This window comes from Gadus macrocephalus, chromosome 23 (assembly GCF_031168955.1).
Source record: "Gadus macrocephalus chromosome 23, ASM3116895v1".
NCBI classification, from domain to species: Eukaryota; Metazoa; Chordata; class Actinopteri; order Gadiformes; family Gadidae; genus Gadus; species Gadus macrocephalus.
The window spans coordinates 13,219,628-13,244,627 of record NC_082404.1 but is presented as its reverse complement, the minus strand read 5'-3'; the positions used below and the strand labels follow the sequence as shown (position 1 = coordinate 13,244,627).

General features: G+C 44.6%; 1 protein-coding gene and 1 long non-coding RNA gene across 2 annotated transcripts in view; one reads left to right on the top strand and one right to left on the bottom strand.

Annotated features, from left to right (window-relative positions):
* Positions 1–25,000, bottom strand: part of cntnap2a (contactin associated protein 2a) — a 206,423-nt gene that overhangs the window by 83,336 nt on the left and 98,087 nt on the right. The window contains 6 exon segments of the mRNA XM_060045779.1: positions 2,733–2,954; positions 2,957–2,996; positions 5,077–5,220; positions 13,421–13,605; positions 15,255–15,405; positions 17,569–17,621. Coding sequence (XP_059901762.1) covers positions 2,733–2,954; positions 2,957–2,996; positions 5,077–5,220; positions 13,421–13,605; positions 15,255–15,405; positions 17,569–17,621 — 795 coding nt within the window.
* LOC132452174 (uncharacterized) lies at positions 22,709–24,114 on the top strand. Its single transcript, XR_009524257.1, has 2 exons — positions 22,709–22,846; positions 23,654–24,114. It is a non-coding gene; the product is annotated as an uncharacterized LOC132452174 (long non-coding RNA).

The window sequence follows — 25,000 nt, the reverse complement described above, 5'->3', positions numbered from 1 at the left end:
ATGTCATGTTATGATTAAATTGCTTAGGAAATGCTTTGGTGGCTTTGTAAAGACATCAAGGAAAAGCTAGTCCTGCCCTTAAGCGAGACAAGATGGTGGGGGGCTGGGAGAGGGGGTAGAGCGTTGCTAAAAGGAAAGTGATGGATGAATTAGATCATACCTCCCCGAGGAAACTCTGCTAAGTGTTATATCAAAGGGGCAGGTTTTTTCCAAATTTTTTCATGATTACATGTCATACTGTTTATGATCGACAACATTGTTATCCACGCATTTATTCAATGTTACTAAAATAAAAACGTGTTTTAGAGAAAACTAGTAGTTAAATCCTATGCTTTTGCCACTGGTCACTGGCAATCACTCTGTGAACGTGCTGCTCCGAACAGCCGGAGTCTGTCGGTGTCCATTTGTCTGGACGTCAAAGTGCCTCAGAAGAGGTGTCACGGCCGAAGGGGCACCGACGGCCAGGTGTCTGTGGACGTTTGGAGCTTCGTCGAGGGATCCTTTTATTTTGATTGCCGCTTTCGAGAGAGAGGGTCAAGCCTCTCAGACACGCCTCTGTTTGATGCGCACTTCGGAAAACGTTGCTCGTTATAAAGCTCAGACGCAACAACGGTACTAAGAAAAGAAGAACAAAGCTGTCTGGGGTCGCGGCCCTTGGGAAAACCGGCCGCCTCCTTCCTAAAACTGTTATCTTTTAAACATAAGAGTTGTTTTCAAACCTCATAGTGTTCAAATTCGAGCTGACACCGAGGGTTCTCTCACGCTTTGAAATGGATTGACAAAGACACACACATGCAGACGAATAGACACACAAACACACTTTGGTTGAATGCATATTAAAATATTGATCCAAAACATCGATCTATATTAAATATAAGACATCATTCAGATTCGTCTGTAAGGAATGCAATTATTTTCTTGATTGGAGATGATTGCATACATTTTTTTATAATACATCTATTCATATACAGTTGTTTGTATGATGTGGCATTTCTATGCACGTGTGTGTGTACGGTAGCATGTGTGCATTTTCGGATGAGCACAGATATGTTCCCTGGTGTGTGTGTGTGTGTGTGTGTGTGTGTGTGTGTGTGTGTGTGTGTGTGTGTGTGTGTGTGTGTGTGTGTGTGTGTGTGTGTGTGTGTGTGTGTGTCTAGTGTGGGACCAGCTCCACCGTGGCCCCTATGTTTCCAATCATAGAGGACCATTAACTTTAATGACCTGGGGTGGCCCTCAGGGTTACCACGGTAATAGAGAATGAGGTCATAAAGAGATATTCAGGTCAGAGGCGCTATCACAGATATGGACCGTCTCGTCATTATCTCGTCTCTGTTTCATCCCTCCCCTAGCTCGCCTGCGTTCTACCCCTTGGCTCGAACCTAGGTCTGTTCGGTCCAGTATAAATCATCTTAATGAATCAAACGAAAAATATTCATGGCTGCTTGTAGATTATAGGATGGATATTCCTTAACACCGGCTTTAAGATTAAGTACAGAGTATTTACCCAAGAAAGTGCTTATTTGTCTCTCTCTCTCTCTCTCTCTCTCTCTCTCTCTCTCTCTCTCTCTCCAACCTCTCTCCAACCTCCCTCTCCCTCTCTCTCCCTATCTTCTCCTCCTCTCTTTCTTTCTCTCCCCCTCTCCTTCAGTGTATTTTCTATTAAGGAAAGCTCAGCCTCTCCTTACAAGGGCTGGTATCGACCGGTGTTCACATGTATGGTGAGGCGTGCGTCTACCTTCTCCTCCTTCCTGTAGATACTATCAAAGGCCGGCGCCGCAGTGTGGGCTATTTTACGCATGCCAATGCTTTTGTGCATGTGTGCATGCCGTTTGTCTTTGTGTTGTAGCAATACCCATGGAGTGGCGGGCGCGGGCTCAATTAGCCCAGAGGGGAACTTTGTAATAATCCCCACCCTTGGGCATAATGGCCAATTACAGCAACAGTGGCTGGAATAAATGAGTGTGTCCCAACGAGGGCAGCATGGGACAATGTGAGGGAGAGAGAGAGAGAGAGAGAAAGAGAGAAAGAGAGAGAGAGCGAGAGCGAGTCAAGGAGGGAGGGAGGGAGGGAGGGGGGAGAGCGCGTGGACAAACCAAAGCGTAAGAAATTAAAACTAAATAAACAGTGTATAACAAAGGGTAGAAGGAGTGGAGGCATGGCAAAGTAAAGGAAAAGCACATCGGAGAAGTGTTGAAACATGATTGTGAGGCGTGATTCACACTCAATAAAAATGAAAGAACTGTCACTCCCCCGTGGACTGTTTAATGTACATATTGATATATATTGATGCCTGCTCATTTATCAGTACCACAGCCTATTTATGCACCTTTACTTGGCAGGAAAAACTAGGGGGTGTGCTAGGTTGGTCGATTGACCAACATGGCTGGTTTCGCGGTGACATCGAGGCAACAGTCGGCCGGCTTTGAAGAAGAACAGGAAAGAAGTGTATCAAAACAGAGAGAGAGAGAGAGAGAAGGAAAAAGGCTGGCTTGTCTTTATGCACACGGACAGCGATTCAACGGCTGGCATTGCTTTCAAACCGCTTAAGCACATCGAGGGAGCCTTCACTTTGCATGTAACAGGGAAAGAATGATGCAACACAAAGCAAACACGCGCACACCCAGACACACGCACACCCACACATCTAGACACACGCACACACACACACACACACACACACACACACACACACACACACACACACACACACACATCCTCCCCCGCCCCGCTACCTGAGGACATGTCGGCGTAGTGGCTCCGCCCCCCCGACCGCGAGGCGTTGATGTGCACCGCCAGCTGGCCGCCTTCGAGGGACACCTCCAGCGTCCCGTCGCCCAGGTTACTGAACAGCAGCAGCCCGTCGGGGTTCCAGGTGCGGAACTGGAAGCCCACCGACGCCGCGTTGTGATTGGCCCGCCCGGGCAGCTGCAGGAAGCTGGTGGCGTTGAAGAAGACGGGAAGGAGTGCGCCTCCATGCAGGAGAAGGTCAGGTTCCGCTGAGAGGAGAAGGGGGGGGGGGGGGGGGGGGGGGGAGAGAGAGTGAGTGACGGCATGCAAAGTGTGGTGTCCGAAACGTTTACCAACACTCACAGTATAAAAAGATGAGACATGACGCGGACCACCGGCGCTCCAACCCCGGGATATCCTTGCCTGTTTGTCTGAATGATGCGACGGAAGCCAGGCCTGTCCACGAATCAATGATGGATGGCACTAGAGTGAATCATTATTCTGTGCATTGTGCTCTTGAATATACTATTCATGTCAGCACATGGATTTGTGTGTGTGTGTGTGTGCATGTGTGTGTGTGTGCATCTGCATTCGTGTATGATCTGTGAAGGTACATGTGTGTACCTTCACGCATGTGTATATCTCTATATTATCGACCTTAAGCGATCCAGGTAAAACGTGTGTTTATGTGTGTGTGTGTGTGTGTGTGTGTGTGTGTGTGTGTGTGTGTCTTTGTGTGCGTGTGTGTGTGTGTGTGTGTGTGTGTGTTATACAGCCCACCACCAAGCTAGCTGATCAGTGCACTGTAAGTGGAATCAGGAAACTGTGACGCGCCGCAGGTCTGCGAGAACACACTTTAGGATTTCGGTTCAGATAAAACGGTCAATCGCACAGCAAGCCTCACCTCCATTGACACAAGTTAAACCTCCCAGCATGCATTGCAGGAGACAACATTGGGCCCCCTTACAAAGGGAATAAGACATGTTGATATGCATAGTCTATCCCCTGCTGGGTGGTCTGTACCACACTGAGATATTCTGCTTGATGGAGAGAAAGTCAGAGAGGCCAAGGGGAACAACGTACTAAAAAACAAAAAGAAAGCCTTCGGGGGTTTGTAGCCTATCAAAGGATGTCGGGTGAACAACTTTAGCATCGGCAAAATTATTAATGAGGTGCAAAGTGCGGTGTATTTTGACGATTAAGTGATGCCCTGCATATGTTACTCAGAAATCTCCCTCTCTCTCTCGCTCTCTCTTTATAGAGAGAAAGTGAGGAGAGAGAGAGAGAGAGGTGTTAGAGGTAGAGCAGTTTTCTTGTAACCGAAAGGTTGCTAGTTCGATCCCCAGCTCCTCCTAGTGTTGATGCGTCCCTGAGCAAGACAGTTAACCCTAACTGACGAGCTGGCTGTCGCCTTGCAGGATTGACTCTGCCGTCGGTGTGTATTAACCAATGTAAGTTGCTTTGGATAAAAGCGTCTGCTAAATGCCCTGATTGTTAGAGAGAGAGAGAGAGAGAGAGAGAGAGAGAGAGAGAGGAGAGAGAGAGAGAGAGAGAGAGAGAGAGAGAAGAGAGAGAGAGAGAGAGAGAGAGAGAGAGAGAGAGAACACTACACCACCTTAGTTGGTGGTGGAAGTTACAGTGGATCAAACAGGAGAAGGTAGAGAGATGCCGGGCTGAAGCTTAGTAAGAGTTGAGGGAGCCTGATAAATTATTCATCTCCCGGGCTGCTTTGGATACAATTTGTCCCCACTGTGAGATCATTTAGAAGCATAAAATACCAAAACTGATATGCGAGATAAGTATTTTGCCAGCCCTGGAAGTCTCGTGTCTCTGTTTGTGTTGAGGTTTTAATCGCTGAGGTCGTTATAGGAGCGGTGTCTGTGTGTGTCTGTGTGTGTGTGTGTGTGTGTGTGTGTGTGTGTGTGTGTGTGTGTGTGTGTGTGTGTGTGTGTGTGTGTGTGTGTGTGTGTGTGTGTGTGTGTGTGTGTGTGTTTATTTGTGCAAATATGTTTAGTGTGTAAGGGAGACTGGATTAGCATGTATGTGTGAGTATATGAGTTTGAGAGATGTGTATGTTAGTATGTGTGTTTGTCCATGCATGACTTAGCATTTATTCATGGGTTTGAATGTATGCGTTTGCGCTTGTGTGTGTGTATGTGTATGTGTGTGGTGTACATGTGTGTGTGTGTATAAGGAGTCTTGGATGGGCGTTTGCATTTCTGAATATCTGAATATGTGGGGTGTGTGTTTGTGAATGTATGAGTTTGCATTTCTTCAGGTTATATGCTCTTGGGTGTGTGTGTGTGTGTGTGTGTGTCCATGTGTGTGTGTGTGTGTGCGTGTGCGTACAAAGCTGGAGGTGTCGATCTTCTTGCGGCGGGCCAGGTCGGTGATGTTGTCTCCATTGTAGTTGATGCTCTCCATGCAGCCTTTGAAGTTCTTCCTCCCTCCTCCTGACGGTTTCCCACTGTACGGCATTCCCCCGAAACTCAGCTGAGAGAGAGACATAGGGAGAGAGAGAGAGAGAGAGAGGGAGGGAATGGGGGAGAGAGAGAGAGAGAGAGAGAGAGAGAGAGAGAGAGAGAGAGAGAGAGAGAGAGAGAGGGGAATGGGGGAGAGAGAGAGAGAGAGAGAGAGAGAGAGAGAGAGAGAGAGAGAGAGAGAGAGGGGGAATGGGGGAGAGAGAGAGAGAGAGAGAGAGAGAGAGAGAGAGAGAGAGAGAGAGAGAGAGAGAGAGAGAGAATGTAAAACCAATTTAACTTATTCCAAATACTATATTATACTATATATTATCATATACATTTTATATATATATGTACATTATTTAAAGGTTACATTTTTCATTGTATCTGCGCACTGTAAAATGTTGCTTTTGATTAATATCTGGTGTCTGATATGCAGACATATTACTTAAACATGTTAATGTAATATTTAGATATAAGGTATCAGGCATGAGCTGATACCGTTTCCAAGAAGAGATTTAGAAGTGAATTGCTAAGCATTAACAGTAAAAACACATCTTCATGAAAGAATAAAGGCATTATTTGTAGACTTTCTTCAAAGTGAGGATGTGAAGGAAAGTGTTAACGAACGTCAAAAACTACAATTACAAATGAGAGGTAGTGAGAATGTGACAGAGAGTTGTGTGTGCGTTTGGGTGGGTGTGTTGTTTTTGTGTGTATCTCTGCATGTATGAATGAACACATTGTGTATGTTCCTATTGTATAGAGTATACTATATTGTGTGTGTGAATGAACATAGGAAGTGCATATAGTGTAGATGTGTGTGTGTGTGTGTGTGTGTGTGTGTGTGTGTGTGTGTGTGTGTGTGTGTGTGTGTGTGTGTGTGTATGCGTGTGGAGCTGCTCTGAGCCTGGTGTGCTCGTTAAGCCTAGAGTGAAAATCCAGGGTCTGTTTGTGTCTACCCTTGGCAGTAATTACGAAGACTAGTGAAGCATCACCTTGCAAACACGCGCACACACACACACACACACACACACACACACACACACACACACACACACACACACACACACACACACACACACACACACACACACACACACACACACACACACACACACACACACACACACACACACACACACTACATCTGCGGACGGGAAAGTGTAGAGGCTCCGGCTCGAGAGTCCTCATTGGCCAATAACACCACTGACAATATCCTTCCAGGTTCAGTGGACACACGCGTGCACACCTGCAAACCCTCACACACACACACACACACACACACACACACACAGAGACAGACACACACACATGCACACTCACTGGGCTCTATGATGTAATCCAGTGGTAAAGATTCCCTGAACGATCACTTAATTCACATTTTTAGGTTAATTGTCGTAGTGGAGGAGACTTCATCGTGGAAAAAGGACACCCACCCATAGGCTCTAAATTCTATGTGCACATACGCTTACATAGATATACACACACCACACATGGGAATACACAGGAACACAGTGTACTGCTCAGACTCACACCCACACACACACACACACACACACACACACACACACACACACACACACACACACACATGCAGAGTGTGTATGTATGCATATATATATATATTAGTGCTGTCAGTTAAATGCGTTATTAACGGCGTTAACGCAAACCAATTTTAACGGCGTTAATTTATGTATTTTTTTTATTTATTTTTTTCTCTTTAGCTCTAAACAAAGCAGTAGCCCGACTGCTATGTTCAAGGCAGTATGTTTGTATGTTCGTCGTTTAATTGTAGTATAGGCTTTTTTTGCATCGTCCTGTTTTGATCAGTATATGCCAATGTTGTTATCAATAAAAAAACATTTGCACAAGGCAAGCCGATGCAGTTCTCCATGTTGATAAGAGCATTAAAATGAGAAAAATTAATGGGACAAAGAAATCATGGGATATTTAGCATAGAAATGTTTTTATCGTGAGTTAACTATGACATTAAATATTTTAATCCCTTGACAGCACTAATATAAATATATATATATATATATATATATATATATATATATATATATATATATATATATATATATATATATATATATATATATATATATATATATATATATTATACAGGTTGTATGATATTGACTCAATTGAGTCTATAATTATAATTCTTTATTATTTGTATATATGAGCCCCCCTCATATATATGTATATATCATTATATTTATACATTTTATGTGTGTGTGTATATATATATATATATATATATATAGACCATTATATGTCTAAAACATTATACGCATATAGACACAATTATATATATTATTATTCTATAATAGCCTGGCAAGCCAGACCCATATCGGAAAGATATTGGGTCTGGTCTCGTACGGTGGCAGTGTGGGCGGGATAAACGGTTGTCTTTCAAGTTCCCTCTGCACGCAATAGGATAGCTGTACAACCAATCAGAGCAACGAAGAAGGTGACGTAGTCAGAGCGACGGAAATTTGTTTTGAATGGTGGATTGAGAGAATGGAGACCATAGATATAGGATTATATTAACTAGATGCCTCGTCCGCGCTGCTGGCCAATGGAGTCGAACGTCACCAGTGGCGGCCATCTTACCACAGGAAGCTGCTCACCCATAACATTGTGTCGGTAGTGGTACATGTACTTTTTAAATAACCATAACTTGTTCAATTTTCAGCCGATTTTCAAACGGTTTGGTTTGTTATAAACGTCAGAGATGTAGTTATGACACTGCATACTTTTGATAGAATAATGGAACATAGAATAATGTTCTAAAATAGGTACAATATCATAACCACGTTAATAACGTTTGTAATAAACCAAACCGTTTGTAAATCGGTTGAGAATTGAGCAAGTTATGGTTATTTAAAAGTACATGTACCACTACCAACACAATGTTATGGGTGAGCAGCTTACTGTGGTAAGATGGCCGCCTATGGTGACGTTCTAGAGAGTAGGGTCCGACTGCGTCCTGCGTCCTCCTGCCAAGACACGCCCCTCGTGTGAAATACACGCCTATACAACGACTGACCAATCTCAGCGTGATGACGTAATACGTAGGATTGTGATTTCCTACTGAAATCGGGGAGTAATTTTCCAACGTAGCACAGAGACGGGTAAAAAATAGCGAAATATTTTTCCTTGTACTGTCGAGTACGGTGTCACAATGACAATGGGATTTCCACTGAAGTTTCCCCCGTCCTTCCTTACTCTGATGTTGGAGTTTATTTGTAAGCAACTTTGTTGGAGCTCCAGCAGTTGTCTTGTTGAGCAACAACATCGTTAACTCTTCTGTTACGAAGCTGTTCCGTTTTTGTCAAAACCTACAAAACTTAGTTATCTTTGCCATACAGCTACACAGCCTGCCACACCATAGGTACACAAAATGGGGTTTCAATATTTCAGTTAACTTCTGCAAGTCCAGATATTGCCTGGTGTTTGTAGGCTACGGGAGGGAGTCAATTTACTGTAACAGTGGAGTTAAAAAGTTAGTGTAATATTTTGCTCATGGGCGGTGTCATTTAAATTCTGGCTCTTAATATTCACAAAAATATTGATTGGAATTTACTCTGAAAATGTCAGGCTGACGAAAGAGTAATGAAGAGAAACCGAATGTACAGAGGTACAAAGTTACTTAAAGGATACAAGCCTTAGAATTGTACATTTTCGCATTTACACATAAAACACCCCCCTCCCAGTCTCTGTGCTACGTTGGAAAATTACTCCCCGATTTCAGTAGGAAATCACAATCCTACGTATTACGTCATCACGCTGAGATTGGTCAGTCATTGTATAGGCGTGTATTTCACACGAGGGGCGTGTCTTTGTACACGGGGCGTGTCTTGGCAGGAGGACGCAGGACGCAGTCGGACCCTATTGGTTCTAGACGCCACCGTAAGGCATCTAGTTAAAGGGACTCTAACCTTTGTTGCATTTTTACACTTTTTTTGGATAAGGTTAAATTGGTATTAATAAGGTAATAACACTCTAATATGCAAGACAGACCCACCAGGAGTAAAAACAAACAATTATTTTACTCATAATATTTAGTGAAAACTTCAACCAATAAAATTCTTCGGGCCGAAGGACCTTATTGGCCGACAGACCTGTCTGTTTGCTGCATGGATATATAAGGTTTTCCGTCTGCTTCTTGTGGCGCACGGCAGACAGTAGCGAGTAGCGACCGTAGCGACTGACGATGGCAGACCAAAGTGGTCCACGGCGTACTGAAACTGCACCATTCAGTCCGATTAGGGGACTCATCTCGGACTCAGACTCACAGAGTTACCCTCCTCTGGAGCCTCAGGAAGACCTCCAGACTGTTGGCCACCAACTGCACCATTCAGTCCGACAAGGGGACCCGATTCGGCCTCAGAAGCCAAGTGGTCCCGCTCCCCTGGATGACCCTCAGCGGACCTCCAGACTGTTGGCAACCAACCGCACCACTCAGTCCGATTAGGGGACCCGTTTCGGACTCAGACGCGAAGTTGTCCCGCTACTCTGGAGCTCCAGGAAGACATCCAGACCGTTTGCAACCAACCGCCACACTCAGTCCGATTACGGGACCCATTTCAGACTCAGACGCGACGTTGTCCCGCTACTCTGGTACTCCAGGAAGACATCCAGACAGTTGGCACCCAACCGCCACACTCAGTCCGATTACGGGACCCATTTCGGACTCAGACGCGACGTTGTCCCGCTACTCTGGAGCTTTAGGAAGACCTCCAGACCGTTGGCACCCAACCGCACCACTCAGTCCGATTACGGGACCCATTTCGGACTCAGACGCAACGTTGTCCCGCTACTCTGGAGCTCCAGGAAGACCTCCAGACCGTTGGCAACCAACCGCCACACTCAGTCCGATTACGGGACCCATTTAGTAGCGGGACAACTTCGCGTCTGAGTCCGAAACGGATCCCCTAATCGGACTGAGTGGTGCGGTTGGTTGCCAACTGTCTGGAGGTCCTGAGAATCATCCAGGGGAGCGGGACAACTTGGCTTCTGAGGCCGAATCGGGTCCCCTTGTCGGACTGAATGGTGCAGTTGGTGGCCAACAGTCTGGAGGTCTTCCTGAGGCTCCAGAGGAGGGTAACTCTGTGAGTCTGAGTCCGAAATGGGTCCCGTAATCGGACTGAGTGGTGCGGTTGGGTGCCAACGGTCTGGAGGTCTTCCTGGAGCTCCAGAGTAGCGGGACAACGTCGCGTCTGAGTCCGAAATGGGTCCCGTAATCGGACTGAGTGTGGCGGTTGGTTGCAAACAGTCTGGAAGTCTTCCAGGAGCTCCAGAGTAGCGGGACAACGTCGCGTCTGAGTCCGAAAAGGGTCCCGTAATCGGACTGAGTGTGGCGGTTGGTTGCAAAGTGTCTGGATGTCTTCCTGGAGCTCCAGAGTAGCAGGACAACGTCGCGTCTGAGTCTGAAATGGGTCCCGTAATCGGACTGAGTGTGGCGGTTGGTTGCAAACTGTCTGGATGTTTTCCTGGAGCTCCAGAGTAGCGGGACAACTTCGCGTCTGAGTCCGAAACGGGTCCCCTAATCGGACTGAGTGGTGCGGTTGGTTGCCAACGGTCTGGAGGTCCTGAGAATCATCCCGGGGAGCGGGACCACTTGGCTTCTGAGGCCGAATCGGGTCCCCTTGTCGGACTGAATGGTGCAGTTGGTGGCCAACAGTCTGGAGGTCTTCCTGAGGCTCCAGAGGAGGGTAACTCTGTGAGTCTGAGTCCGAGATGAGTCCCCTAATCGGACTGAATGGTGCAGTTGGTGGCCAACAGTCTGGAGGTCTTCCTGAGGCTCCAGAGGAGGGTAACTCTGTGAGTCTGAGTCCGAGATGAGTCCCCTAATCGGACTGAATGGTGCAGTTGGTGGCCAACAGTCTGGAGGTCTTCCTGAGGCTCCAGAGGAGGGTAACTCTGTGAGTCTGAGTCCGAGATGAGTCCCCTAATCGGACTGAATGGTGCAGTTGGTGGCCAACAGTCTGGAGGTCTTCCTGAGGCTCCAGAGGAGGGTAACTCTGTGAGTCTGAGTCCGAGATGAGTCCCCTAATCGGACTGAATGGTGCAGTTTCAGTACGCCGTGGACCACTTTGGTCTGCCATCGTCAGTCGCGACGGTCGCTACTCGCTACTGTCTGCCGTGGAATCAAAACAAACCCTCTAGTTGAGGACGCGCCTTGATGACGCGGGCCCGAATGCGCCACAAGAGGGACTCTCTAAATCGACGCCACTTCGACCTGGGCGGGACTTTACGTCCTACGTCACTCGCTATGGGTGTGCATGTGTGCGCGTAGCCGTTTGTCTCAGGGATCTGTGCACGAACTCCCTTGCACTACAGGATTACGAGCGTCAGTGTCGTACGTGATGGAGGGTGGGTGACATTCCAGGCTATATTTCTACAAATGACATGACGAAACAACACAAACTAAGCTAACATTAGACTATAGCCATACCAGCTAACCCTAACTATTTATATTAAACTCTGAACCACTTTGCAACAGGCAACTGTGTGTTGGTGTGTCTTATTGCTTCCCACGTCTGCGTCTGCATCTTTCCCACTCCTGGCTAATAGTTTCAGCTTTTGTACTGTATATCAGAAATGATCACCCTGTACCACACTGCTGACTTGTTGATGTTTTGTGAGCACTCAGGCATTTCTCTAGGTATCTTAAGTTTCCTACTGGAGTCATCAAAACTTGGAACTTTGTTATTGTAAGAAATATTGTGTTGCAAAAACACTTTGTGTCTTACCCTAACATTAACCCCAGTAACATTTCTTCATCATAAACTACAAGTTACGCAAAATGGCATACAAACATCCAGTCCAATATGAAAGAAAAAAGCTAGCTTCATTAAGGAATCGAACCCCTTCTCCCCGCGTCAATGAGTTGTTCTCTGACCACTAACCCATCAGGTCTTAGTTCAAGAGTTAACCACTTGACAATCTTCAAACTTCGGTTGCCTAAAAATTGTAAAGACAGTGATGTGTGTACATTGTGCGAGTATCCTTCACTCGCGATGTGTGTGCAGTCCAAAATGAAAGAAAAAACCTTGCATCACTCGGGAATCGAACCCCCAATCCCCCAACCCCCAGTCTTTAAACGTTGGTCGTTGGTAACTGTAAACAAAGAGATCGCATTTTGTTTAACTGCTAACTAACAAACGGGTTTATGCGTTCACTGAACAAAGATTATGGAAATAAAACACCACTTTTCCATCAGAAAAATCATCAGAACCGTTATTACCAACCCATAGACACTAAAAGCCAAAACCTTTCTCACATGCACACCCATCGCGAGTGACTGCTACGCGCACACATGCACACCCATAGCGAGTGACGTAGGACGTAAAGTCCCGCCCAGGTCGAAGTGGCGTCGATTTAGAGAGTCCCCGCCACAAGAAGCAGACGGAAAACCTCATGTATCCATGCAGCAAACAGACAGGTCTGTCGGCCAATAAGATCCTTCGGTCCGAAGAATTTTATTGGTTGAAGTTTTCACTAAATATTATGAGAGTAAAAGAATTGTTTGTTTTTACTCCTGGTGGGTCTGTCCTGCATATTAGCTCGATACCGCCTCTCACGATCTGATTGGCCTGTCCCATTTTCTGTTTCCAGCAGCGAAAATCGACGACAGAAGGCTAGACCTCCCTGGCTGCAAATTAAATTTGCTTCCGCTAGGGGCGGCTAGATTTCTAGGCTAATTCTATAATGCATTACAAGTAATTCTCGTATTGAATTACCAAACACATGCATCTAAGTTGAAGACCAAAGAACAACATGAAAGGCAGTAATAGACAACAACATGGCAAAACTCCCACAGCAAGACGCAAAGGAGTCTGTGGGGGGGGTCGGGCCTTGCTTGGGGATGGGGGCGGCAGGTTGCTAATGATTTAATGGGTCTCTCTAACCTTCGCTGTGGAGGAGTTATGAGGACCCCGGATGGAGAGGGGTCATTACGGCAGAAACAATGTGTGGACAGGGTGGGGGACTCAGCGCAGAGGGGCTATTTTGGCGCTTGACCAGTTTGGACGAGCATAAACAAGCAAACACACACGCACACACACGCAAGCACGCACACACACATTATAAACACTTCTACGTAAGCACTGGTGGATTGCGGAAGTATGCATTGCTCCTGGGGGCCTGTTGCACACGCATGTGTATTAGAGTCCATCCTCAGCCCCCCTGAGCCACCCCACCGTGCCTCTGCCCACCTCGTAGTCGAGGTCCAGGTGGTCGAACTCCCCGTTGGTGCGGAAGTGCTGGGTGTGCGTGTCCAGGGTGAAGTTGACGTTGCGGCGGAAGCGCTCGATCACCACGGCGTGCCAGTGGTGGTCGTCCAGCAGGCTGCCGCTGGACACGGAGGTGTGGCCCAGGATGGAGCCGTACTGGTTACTGCCTGCACGGGGGGGGGGCGAGCAACACAGACTCTGTTATTTTACATTGAATCGGGTCATTTGAAGAGAGTTTCAGGTGAAAGGGTTCTTGATGGGGGACACATGAGGCTCTGGAGGTAAAGCCAGGTTGGATGGTAACCGGAAGGTTGCTAGTTCGATCCCCGGGTCAACCGAGCTGAGCGACGAGGTATCCCTGAGCGAGGCACCTAGCCCTAACTTCTCCCGACGCACTAGCTGTTGCCCTGCATGGTCGACTACGCCGTCGGTGTGTGAATGTGTGAATGAATGTGTTAATCTTAGGCAGTATCGTAAAGTGTTTTGAGTGGCCACTGGTTAGACAAGCGCTATATAAATGCAGTTAATTACCATTTACCATGGTGGGTCTCGAGGAAAGGATGGGCATTGGTTTGCAGGTACGACCATTTGATTTTACGACAGAGCGCGTTGTGATTTATCCAATAGAGCTTACACGCTGTGATGTCACATGGCACATTTGAGCAAAGGAGCATTGGAATGTTATGTCATTATGTTGGGTAAGAAATTGCTTTGGTCACAGGATTTTTACAGTGCTGCTACTCTCTTGAGTCTCCTCAACAGGGCAGCAAAGTATTGGCCAACAGAAAATCCCATGAAGCACTCTGAGGTACAAGCCCTACTGAGATAAATGGCACCGTACATAAATGCGGACAGCCTCCATTGCATTTTTCCTTACTGAAACCCCTTATGCAGCTGTAGCAGCTGGATTTTTATAAGTGCACATGCGTTCTTTAAGGGTTAACAGACACCTGACTTCCTTAAATAAGGGACCATACACAGTTTAAAATCTCAAATTGAACAATTATTGTCAATGGCTTATTTTGTGTCAGTATTCTGAATATGTGTGTGTTGTGTGTGTGTGTGTGTGTGTGTGTGTGTCTATGTCTGTGTATATACTTGTTGATAAGTGCGATTGTGTGTGTGTGTATATACTTGGTGATATCTGTGTGTGTGTGTGTGTGTGTGTGTGTGTGTGTGTATGTGTGTGTGTGTGTGTGTGTGTGTGTGTGTGTGTGTGTGTGTGTGTCTGTGTGTGTATGTGTGCGTGTGTGCATGCTTGCATGTATGCACGTGTCTGTGTGTGTGTGTGTGTGTGTGTGTGTGTGTGTGTGTTGGTGGGTGGTAGGTGTAAATCTGTGCTCTTGGGTGCGTGCATGCAAGTGTGTGTGTGTCCATGTGTGCAGGTTCGTCTTTATGTGTGTGTTTGTATCTGTCTGTTTGTGTGCGTGTATGTATCTGTGTATATGTGTGTGTGGGTGTATCTGTGTGTGTGGATGTATCTGTGCATGTCTGTGTGCGTCTGTGTGTGAGTGTATCTGTGTATATCTGTATGTGTGTATATGTATGTGTTTGTGTGCGTGCATGCATCTGTGTGTGTGTGTGTGTGTGTGCGCGTGTGTATCTGTGTGCGTGTGTGTATCTATGAGTGTATGTGTGTGTGTGTGTGTGTGTGTGTGTGTGTGTGTGTGTGTGCGTGTATCTGCGTGCGTGTATCTGTGTGTGTGTGTGTATGTGTGTGTGCGTGCGTGTATCTGTGTGTGTCTATCTGTCTGTGTGCGTGCGTGTGTGTATCTGTGTCTGTGTGTGTGTGTGTGTGTGTGTGTGTGCTGCGTACCCAGGTTGATCTGCAGCAGCAGCTCGGCCTTGTGCAGCTCCAGGGTGATGTAATCGCCCTGCTGGCCCTCACCGTGCAGGATCACCCCCTCGCTCTCCGACGTCTTGAACTTCAGCGTGATCACGTCCTTGATGATCTTCACCTTCTTCACCTTCACACACACACACACACACACACACACACACACACACACACACACACACACACACACACACACACACACACACACACACACACACACACACACACACACACACACACACATTTAAATGCTTTTATTTGGATCCAAATTTTACAAAGAAGGGGACCAAGGTCCAAACATTTCAGGAAGAGAGATTGATAATGTAACAGGTTCATCAAGCTGACATGCCTTTACAAGACCTACATGATCAGTGAAGATATCACACCGAACACTCCCATACAGACACACACAAACACACACACACACATGAGTACAGCAGTGTCCGCTCCAAACAGTGGAGGAAGCGGCCTCCCCTGCAGGCTACAGAGTGTTGTGACGGTTGTTGTGATTGGCTTCACCACTAAACGACTGCTTGCTAATGAGCCCATGTCCTGTTTCCTCAGACATCCCAGCGATTAATTTGCAGCCTATTATCTTTTGCTTGAATGTGTTGATCCTCGGCTTGAGTTTTATTTGGGTTAGGAATTTTGATCCGAACTGATAAATATTAGATTTTTATTCATATTACCCATTATCAAACCTTCCCCCTCAGTGTGATTTGTCCTGATGGGATTTGTGATGACAAAAGCTTTCATGCAAAACATTTTGGGAGCACTTTAGAATAAAATGAAAAACAGTCAGGAGTAAAGCAGGAGTAAACTGAATTCTTAATGTGTTGCAAACGAATAATAAGATAATTAGATAATATTAGCAACTATTCATAACAATGAGTAAATAATGCAAGTTAGAGAGTTAGAAAAGAAGAAAATTGTTTAGTATGAGCTTATCTAAATGGATATCTTTGCCTTTAATAGAGTTTAAAATAATTATTGACCGGCAAATCCTCAAAAACGTTTAAAAATATTCATATGAGCCATTTTCTCATTATGTTATTAAGGTTTAGAATTGATTATGAATTGTTTACCTAAGAATTTTCATTTAGGAACAATGCTTTATAAATCCTGATTCAATATGAAGTGTTATTTAATTGTAAGTAGTTGTAATTAACGCTGGAATTAAACCTAAAAACCTTTTTAATTATATTTGAGCTATGATATATGCTGAACCTCCCACGGTCTGTTTGCACTTTAAGGTTGTACTTTTAATAACTTTCGTACTTTTAATTGGTCTGCCGCTAACAACAACTACATTTAACATCCTTTTAATACACTGATCCTAAACAATATAGCCACATGGCGCCGGAAGGAGTTCATCTAACAATACGGCAGGGTTACAATTCACTGCAACCTCTAATTAACTGTCTAGGTGAACCAACAGAAAGAAAGTGTGACAAAAACTAATGGTTTTTCAAACCACTGCAATTAATCGTTCCGCATTTGACCAATATAACCAGCCATGGTGGAGGAAGTAGTAAAATTAAATTCAGTAAAAAAACAAAAATAAAGCAGTGATGTCTCCATCCAAAGTAAAATGTCCCTTTTTATGACCAGGCCAGGGAGATACGACCGGGAGACAGAGATAGAGTTTGGGGCTTGGCTGGGGCTCAGACCAGGTGCCTGATCGGGTCTCTGCTGACGGGTTATCTCTTCCACAGTGTGCCGTTCTACTGCTGTAAAAACAGATGACCTGGAAATATAAACCAGTCCAATGTGGTGTTTTAGTGCCTGGTGCCTTGGCCGGTCCAATCCCAGGCTGCTCGCCATCCACAAGCAGAGCCCTGTTATTGAACATCTAAAACTCCCCCATCTAACTTTTTTTCAAAGCTTTCCATGGTGTCGTTTAAAGGCTGGCTTTTTTATTGGTGCGTGGCTGATATGCTTTTGAAACATTACTAGGACATAAAATGTAACCTTTCCTTTTCAATCTTTGGTCTCCATTATTTTCTACTGAATTGCCCTCAATGTGTTTGAGGGAGAGAAAAGGCAATTAAACGCAAAACGGCTAAAATTAACCCACTCCAATTTGCAAACGTACCGGCTCCCATAGTAACACTTATTATTTGCACTTGACATTAAAGCAAGTTAAACTTCAGATAATAGCTTTTTCCTACACATCTTCCAACAAAAGTTAAACCTGACAGGACTCTGAAGAAGTGCTCCTCCACAATGAGACTAATTGCTTCTTTTCTTAAGCTTGTAGGAAGATTTAATTTGAAAAGGACAGACAAGGTACCTTAAAGCGGTATGCAATGACTCCCTGTCCGTCAAAGTTGATCACGTCAGCCCCTGAAACACAGACAGAGGGACACAGAATTAATGATGAGCATAGACATATATGTATTTATCTGTATCTAAAATAGATTTGGAATAAATTAATGTTATCGAAGGAGTCTCCCAAATGACGGTTTCACACTGTGCCATTAAAAGGCTCTATATAAATGTTCATGTCTAAACATACCAAGCATGGACAGTGAGATTGATAAGATGTATTTCTTTCATTCAATACTAATACTGGCAGAGAAAAACTGGAAAAAAGATGGAGGGAGAGAGAGAGAGAGAGAGAGAGAGAGAGAGAGAGAGAGAGAGAGAGAGAGGTGGTGTATGGGAAGAGGAGAGATAAAATACCGTGCTTCAGATACTCCTCAATCTAGGGATCGCCAACCCCTGGTGTTCAAATCGGCCAGTGGGTTTGCGAGCGTGTGTGTATATGCGTGTGTTTGTGCCTAGGTGTGTGTGTTTCTGCTTGTGTGTGTGTGTGTGTGTGTGCTTAGGTGTGTGTATTTGTGCTTGTACCAAAAAATTTGATCATATTACACCAATTCTGAAATCGTTACATTGGCTTCCTGTAGGTCAGAGAATTGATTTTAAAATCATGTTGCTAACCTATAAATCCCTACATGGTTTAGGCCCAAAATATTTAACTGATATGCTTCCACTACATCAGCCTTCTAGACCACTAAGATCCTCTGAGACCAATCTGTTAATTATCCCCAGAGTAAACACAAAACATGGGAAAGCAGGATTTAGTTACTATGCAACAAATAGCTGGAATAAACTCCCAGAGGATTTAAGACTTGCCCCAACTCTGAGCACCTTTAAAACAAGACTGAAGACTTTTATGTTTGCTATAGCCTTCTGCTAAAATCTTAAATACATTGCACTTTCTAAAAAGCTTTTTAACTTTGCCTACTAAAATGCCTTTTTCTATTTTACCCATTTCTTTGCATATGTTTTTCTTTTACTTATCTATTATTTTATTTTATTGTATGACAATGTTTATATGTGAAGCACTTTGAGTCTGCCTTGTGTATGAAAAGTGCTACATAAATAAAGTTGCCTTGCCTTGCCTTGCCTTAGGTGTGTGTACATATGTTTGTGCCTAGGTGTGTGTGGGGGTAAAATACTGCACAGGAGAGGGTCGGATTAGAGAGCTGAGGACCAATCTGATTATTTTACACTGCAACCACCCCACACACACACACACACACACACACACACACACACACACACACACACACACACACACACACACACACACACACACACACACACACACACACACACACACACACACACACACACACACCCAGAGACATGTTGGGGAGCAGAGGGTCAGGAAGAAAGAAGAGAAAGCCTTCACTCTGATCGTAGGACTCCAGTACAGTACTTTTCTCCAGGCGGTTGTCATTGCTCAAAGGCACACAGTATTTCTTGTACCGTTCCCAAAATGGTTCGCAAACAACACAATCCCCTCCCCTATAATTATTGGGAACATCGATTTGACTAATGCAGAACAAGGGTTTGGGCCGGAGTCTTTGCTGGACCCTATCCATGCACACACACACACACACACACACACACACACACACACACACACACACACACACACACACACACACACACACACACACACACACACACACACACACACACACACACACACACACACACACACACACACACACACACACACACACACACACACACTCGCACATTATTCCTTCCAGAATACTGATAGCTACTCACACATGGCAAGGCCTTTCAAGGTAAGGTTCCCCAGAGGGAAATAAATGCCATCATGTCCCAACTCTCTCCTACGTTCAGTGCTGCTCAAACGATCCCATGCCGGCCGTCACAATGGGTTGAACTTTCCAATATCTTTCAGTGCCCATCACCCTCTTTTGCCCGCTCATGTTTGTCTTTTAACTTTTGTTGACAGGATGCTTTGTACGTGTGTTCACTAGCGACCTCTCTGGCCAGAGATAGCCAATGGCAGCACCTACAGAGAGTTTTGGGATGTTTGTGACGAGAGGACCTTCGGACAAAACAAAAATCTGTTGACGTAGAGCAGACAAACAACCATTGAAAACCACTTTTAACACCATCGCAACCATACAGAACAACCACCTCCGTTTTGCTTACAGCCCAAGAAGCAACATGTAAGACCCTATCAGCCACCATAACGCTAAAGTAGTACTTTATATCACTCTACTGGACAATTTCAATATACCAGGCACCGAAAGCTTTCACAAAGCTGCACAATTTCTTCTCAAAATGTACTTTTTATATTTGATGTTTATCCTTCACTCTATGCTTATTTTCTGTGACATTCTAAACTGTGTAGGAAGGTAAAATTTTGTCCATTCTTATTTATCCATTAGACATTGTCTATATTTTATTTATTTTAGGCGTGGAACAGATAAAAAGGGAAAAAAAACACACAATCCTTAATCACATCTTTTTTTTGTATCACTGGCCACCCACTCGCCTGTGGTAAGTGGCAGGAGGGAATGAATCACACAGAGAAGGGGAGATGGATGGAGTGAGAGATCGAAGTTTGAAGGATACAATCATTAAGTCTGACACAATAGACAGGCGACACAAAGCAACGAGATGGGTGCTGGAATGGCTGCATCAAGAGAGAGCGTACTGTCGTGAGTGTGTGTGCATGTGTACGTCCTTGTGTATTTGTGTGTGTGACGGTGTGGTTTGTGTGCATGTGAAGGAAGGTAGTCTTGTGTGTTCGGTATGGGGAGCATAATGGGGCAGAAAATGGTTGCACCTGGGGAGTAGAGCTGCCGTGCACTGAACAGCATGCCACGTGCCAGTGTGTGTGCATGCCTTAAAAACCTTTTTAGCTTTTGCATTTCAAAAAAGGAACGGCGCAGCCATTTTCTGTTGTGTGCCTCAAAGTCTCATTTGGTAAACAACCCCAAAAAATTAAAATGCATGTCCATCAGTAGAGATCTGGATCCGTAATTATACCTCCTCTAAACCGTGGCTTAGTAATCACTATAACCACCCGGGTAATTGCATTATGCAACAAATTTGTTGCAGTCACAGGTTGAATGAAGAGAGCTCAAACAGGTATGTGTGTGCGCCCGTGTTTTTGCCCGTGTGTGTCTGTGTGCGTGTGTGTGTGTGTGTGTCATCAGCCACAAATGAAAAAAATAAACAATACAAAACAAACAAACGCCTTCCTCTTTCTGTTCTGTTTGTTATTTGGTGTAAAAAGTCGTTTTCCCAGCCAGTGTTCGTATTGTTGCTGTTTACTTTGTTAAATATTGTGGAACAGTGCCATTGAGAGGCTGTGTCCACAAAGGGCAGGTATCAAATGCCTGATCCTTAGTTTGAGTGTGAGGTTCACACTAAATCCTACACTCTCACAAGTGAGTGTGTAACCAATTTTTCATTGAAACTGTTGTTCCTCAAGATACACCTTAACTAAGCTTAACCTAACCTAAACTAGCTAGCGGTCAAAATAATGCCTCTTCACGGCGGTTCTAGTACTAAAATGAATTTTGGGATGAGAGTGATAGGACAGGGTGGAAATGTGTTATCCCCATGGTTACAACCAGCACCAACTTTATGATACTACGCTAGTAACACCATTATGTATTAACTTTATAATGGACGATGTTGGATATGAAATGCGCCAGACACCCAGCTTGGTGTTACACTATAATAAATGTAACACCACACTATAGTAAAAGTTATAGACAGATTGACAGACAAACGCCCACACAGCCACACACAACTTGCCACCAGTGCCACCTTGTCTGGACGTTATGGAAATAACACAACTTTGAGTTTGGAGCAGAACGTAGCCAAACTAGTTGGCACTGACTTGCAGAAGTTCTGATTTTGAAACAGTTTTCTCTAAATAACGTTCCTAATTTAGTAACAGTGACAAAAAAAGTCATAACCTACTATGTTGAAGATCCAATAAGAAACTTTACAAAGTAAAACCCCAAAGTAGAACCCCAAAAACTATTTTGGGTTCACTGGCTCTTTAAGAAAGTTTTCGTTAAATCTCCCTCACCGTTGATTCAACACATCAGCATTCATTTAACTTTTGTCTGGTGTTGTTACATGACTTGCTGCTGGAGTTGCCACCATATCTAATCCCTGTGTGGTTTGGTTATCAGCATGAGTACAGGATGTCTAGTCTTAAAAAGAAACGAGAGCTAGAGCCACAACTTAGTTGATGATATAGTCTGACGCCGCTTATCAGGCGCCGCAAGCCAAGAGTCAGGCAGCCAACCACACTTAGGGGTATTGAAGTCAGATGTTGTGACTCTGATGTTGTGGCTACTCCTAGGAATCCAGTTGCTGTGTCCAATTTACTGAAGGGTGGCTGTGGTGAAGCTGTAAGGCGGGGGGGGGGGGGGGGGAGGAGGTGACAGCTGCTTCGACAGCTGCAAAGTCTCAGGAAGTAAAAGTTGTTGGAGTCACCAGAGTCGGCTGATAGCCCGAGACAGAGAATGCTGTGTATGTGTTTGTGTGTTTATGTGCCTGTGAGCATGTGTGTCTGACAGAGACCCAACGGAGGCGTGCGCAGAGATATCAATATTCAGTTTTTTCTCTTCTGACTGCAGAATAGCGTAAAGTAGAGCACTTGTGTTTTTGCTCATGTCCGTATTTCTTATTCATCCGTGGGATGTGTATGTTTGTGTAGCAGCAGTGCTTGACAACAAGTTAGTCTCACTTCTTGACAGCAGGCGTCTATGGTGCTCAGCGTGCTAAAGGATGTTATCACCACATCTTCATCTAGGCCACCGTGACAAAAGGCTGCATTGTTTGGGAATTTTGGGGAATATCTTCGAACCCTGACCTTATCTGTACATAGTTATAGTGGTAGCTATGTCATACGAAATGGCAACGTTTTGCTTAAATTTCTATAATATATATTCTTAAAATTCGGTTAATAGAAAAATTGGATAAGTCATCACCAGATGCACCAAACGTTTGTAAACAACTAAATCTGTTCCTTCCCTGGTGTGCCGAATGAAGAGTCCCACCTGATCATAAATAGAAAGCTTGCAGATGATTTTTATGTTATCATTAGTCACGCCCCGTAGAGCTATATAAGGGCGACACTTCCATTGGACTCCGTTGTATGCTTTTTGCTGCCTACTTCCGGGGTATGCAGCCTCACATAGTTCCAAACATCCATTCTGTGGCGTTGGACATCATTCATTTCCATTGCTGGCCGCCGAGTAACTTCTGAGGTAAGTTGATTAAATAGCTACCTCTTTTGAATTGTCAACTGTCTGTATTTTATCAGAGGCCCTTTATGATTCACAGGTATTTGCATGTGCACAGCGTAATTGTATATATTTTTATCTTGGTAGACACCGGTTGCCTGCTAGTTTGTTAGCCCGACTTCACAAGCTGTGAAGGTATCTCCAGGGATAAATTGATTAAATAGCTACCTCTTCTGAATTGTCAACTCTCTATATTATATCAGAGGGCCTTTATGATGCATATAATGATCTTTATTTGTATGTGCACAGCGTAATTATATATATATTTTATCTTGGTAGACGACCGATTTTCAGTCATTGCCTGCTACTTAGTCAGCTCGATTTCGCCAGCTGTAAAGGTAGCACTGCACCAGAAGCTAAGTTGTGAATCTCTGACAACTTTTATTAAGTTAGTTATTGATTGTGGATTACAGGATCAATAAGGTTGATTAAAGACAGGTTTAATCTGCTGAACCTGACAGTGTTAGCTAGTCAGCTGAGTACTGTGTGTCTGATGCTATAGCGAGTAGAAATAAGTTTGCTTTTGTTTAATTCTACCCTTGTAAAGGCTGTTGGATTACATACATGAATACAAAGTATTCCATGCAAAAAATATAAGCCATAATGACCTTTCAAATGTTATTACACAGACAGTAGTGTCATGTTTTTTTCCATAATGTAAGCTTCGGTCCATCCCTTCCCCAACCTGGCAGCAATTCGGCCATGTGGGGGGAAACTCATTGACCTACAGGCTATTCAAGGTCTTGTCTGATTATTTTCACTCTCCTGCAGGTGGTGGATGCTGCTGATGGGGGATGCTGCTAATGGTGGCTGGTGGCTTGAGCTGGCTGGTTCTGGCAAACACTGCTGCTGCAGGTCGCTGCTTCTAGAGGCAATGGCTGCTTGAGCTGGCTGGTGGTGGCGCAGGATGGTGGTGTCTACTTCTGCAGTTAGTGGTTGGCGGCTTGTGCTGGTGACGGCTGTTGGTGGTGGCAACTGCTGGTGGCTGGTGATGGTGGCGGCGGCTACTGGCTGCGATTGTTGTCCTTCCTTTCGACCTGATGCACTTTGCTATCCTTAACCTCAGCCTTATGTATTTGGAGTATTTTGTTTGTTGATCAATAACTTAAAAGATTCCTCCCTGTTCCTTCACTTTGTTCTTGTTTTTCAAGTTGGATACACACACACACACACACACACACACATTCTTGTTGTCTCATTCATTGTTTAGTAAAAAAATACTATATCATTCATCCAAGCGTAATGATTTGTTATTCTTTGATATATTTGATACTTAGTCTATGGCTTAGTCTTAAAAGTATCATGGTTGTGTGGTCAGCTCCTGCCTCATCAGAAGAAGTTGCCTGGAAACTAAATGGACGACGGGTGTCGTCGGAGAGTGAATCGGAATTAAAAGCAAATCAAGGCAATCCAAAAGTCCAGTTGCGCAAAAATAAACATCTTGAATCTTCTTGGATTTCGGAACAGATGTAGCAAGGTAAAAGTTAAGGTTAAGCTACTAAAGTCAGTAGCCTAGTGCTACCCATGCTAACACAAACGTGAAGCTTTCCCTCAAACTTAAATCGTATCTAAGTAGCTTTCAGTTGTCACCCTACAACTCGAAATGTAAAACTGACATTTACAAATTTGCAACAATAGTCAGGAAAGTACTTGGGTATGTGTTTTTTTAATTTATATTTACCATTCAATATTGTAATCGCTGCTGTCAGTCCCATTGAAGAACACAGCAGCGCGGCGTGTTTGGAACTATACAGGCTTACATGAACCACGTGACCACCCCGCCGGAGAGATCACAAAGTGTCACAACTCCTCTCTCTCTATGGCTCTGGGCCGGTTGTGCCGTGTGCAAATACTCTGGACACCAAACGAGTTGGGGAGATGCCACAAAAAAATTTATCTGGATGAGGAAAATTAACAGTAATTCATACTTTGAAAGAAACCTCAACAAAGTAAACATGTGATGGACCAGACAGAGTGTCAGTCAAAAACACAGATATTATAAAACATTTGTGAGGCTGTAAATGAAGACAGCACTGGGGACACAGTAACTCTAATTAAAAGAAAATAGTTGCAAAACCTGCATTGCACTCCCTGGTGAAAGCATCTGGGAGCAGTAGC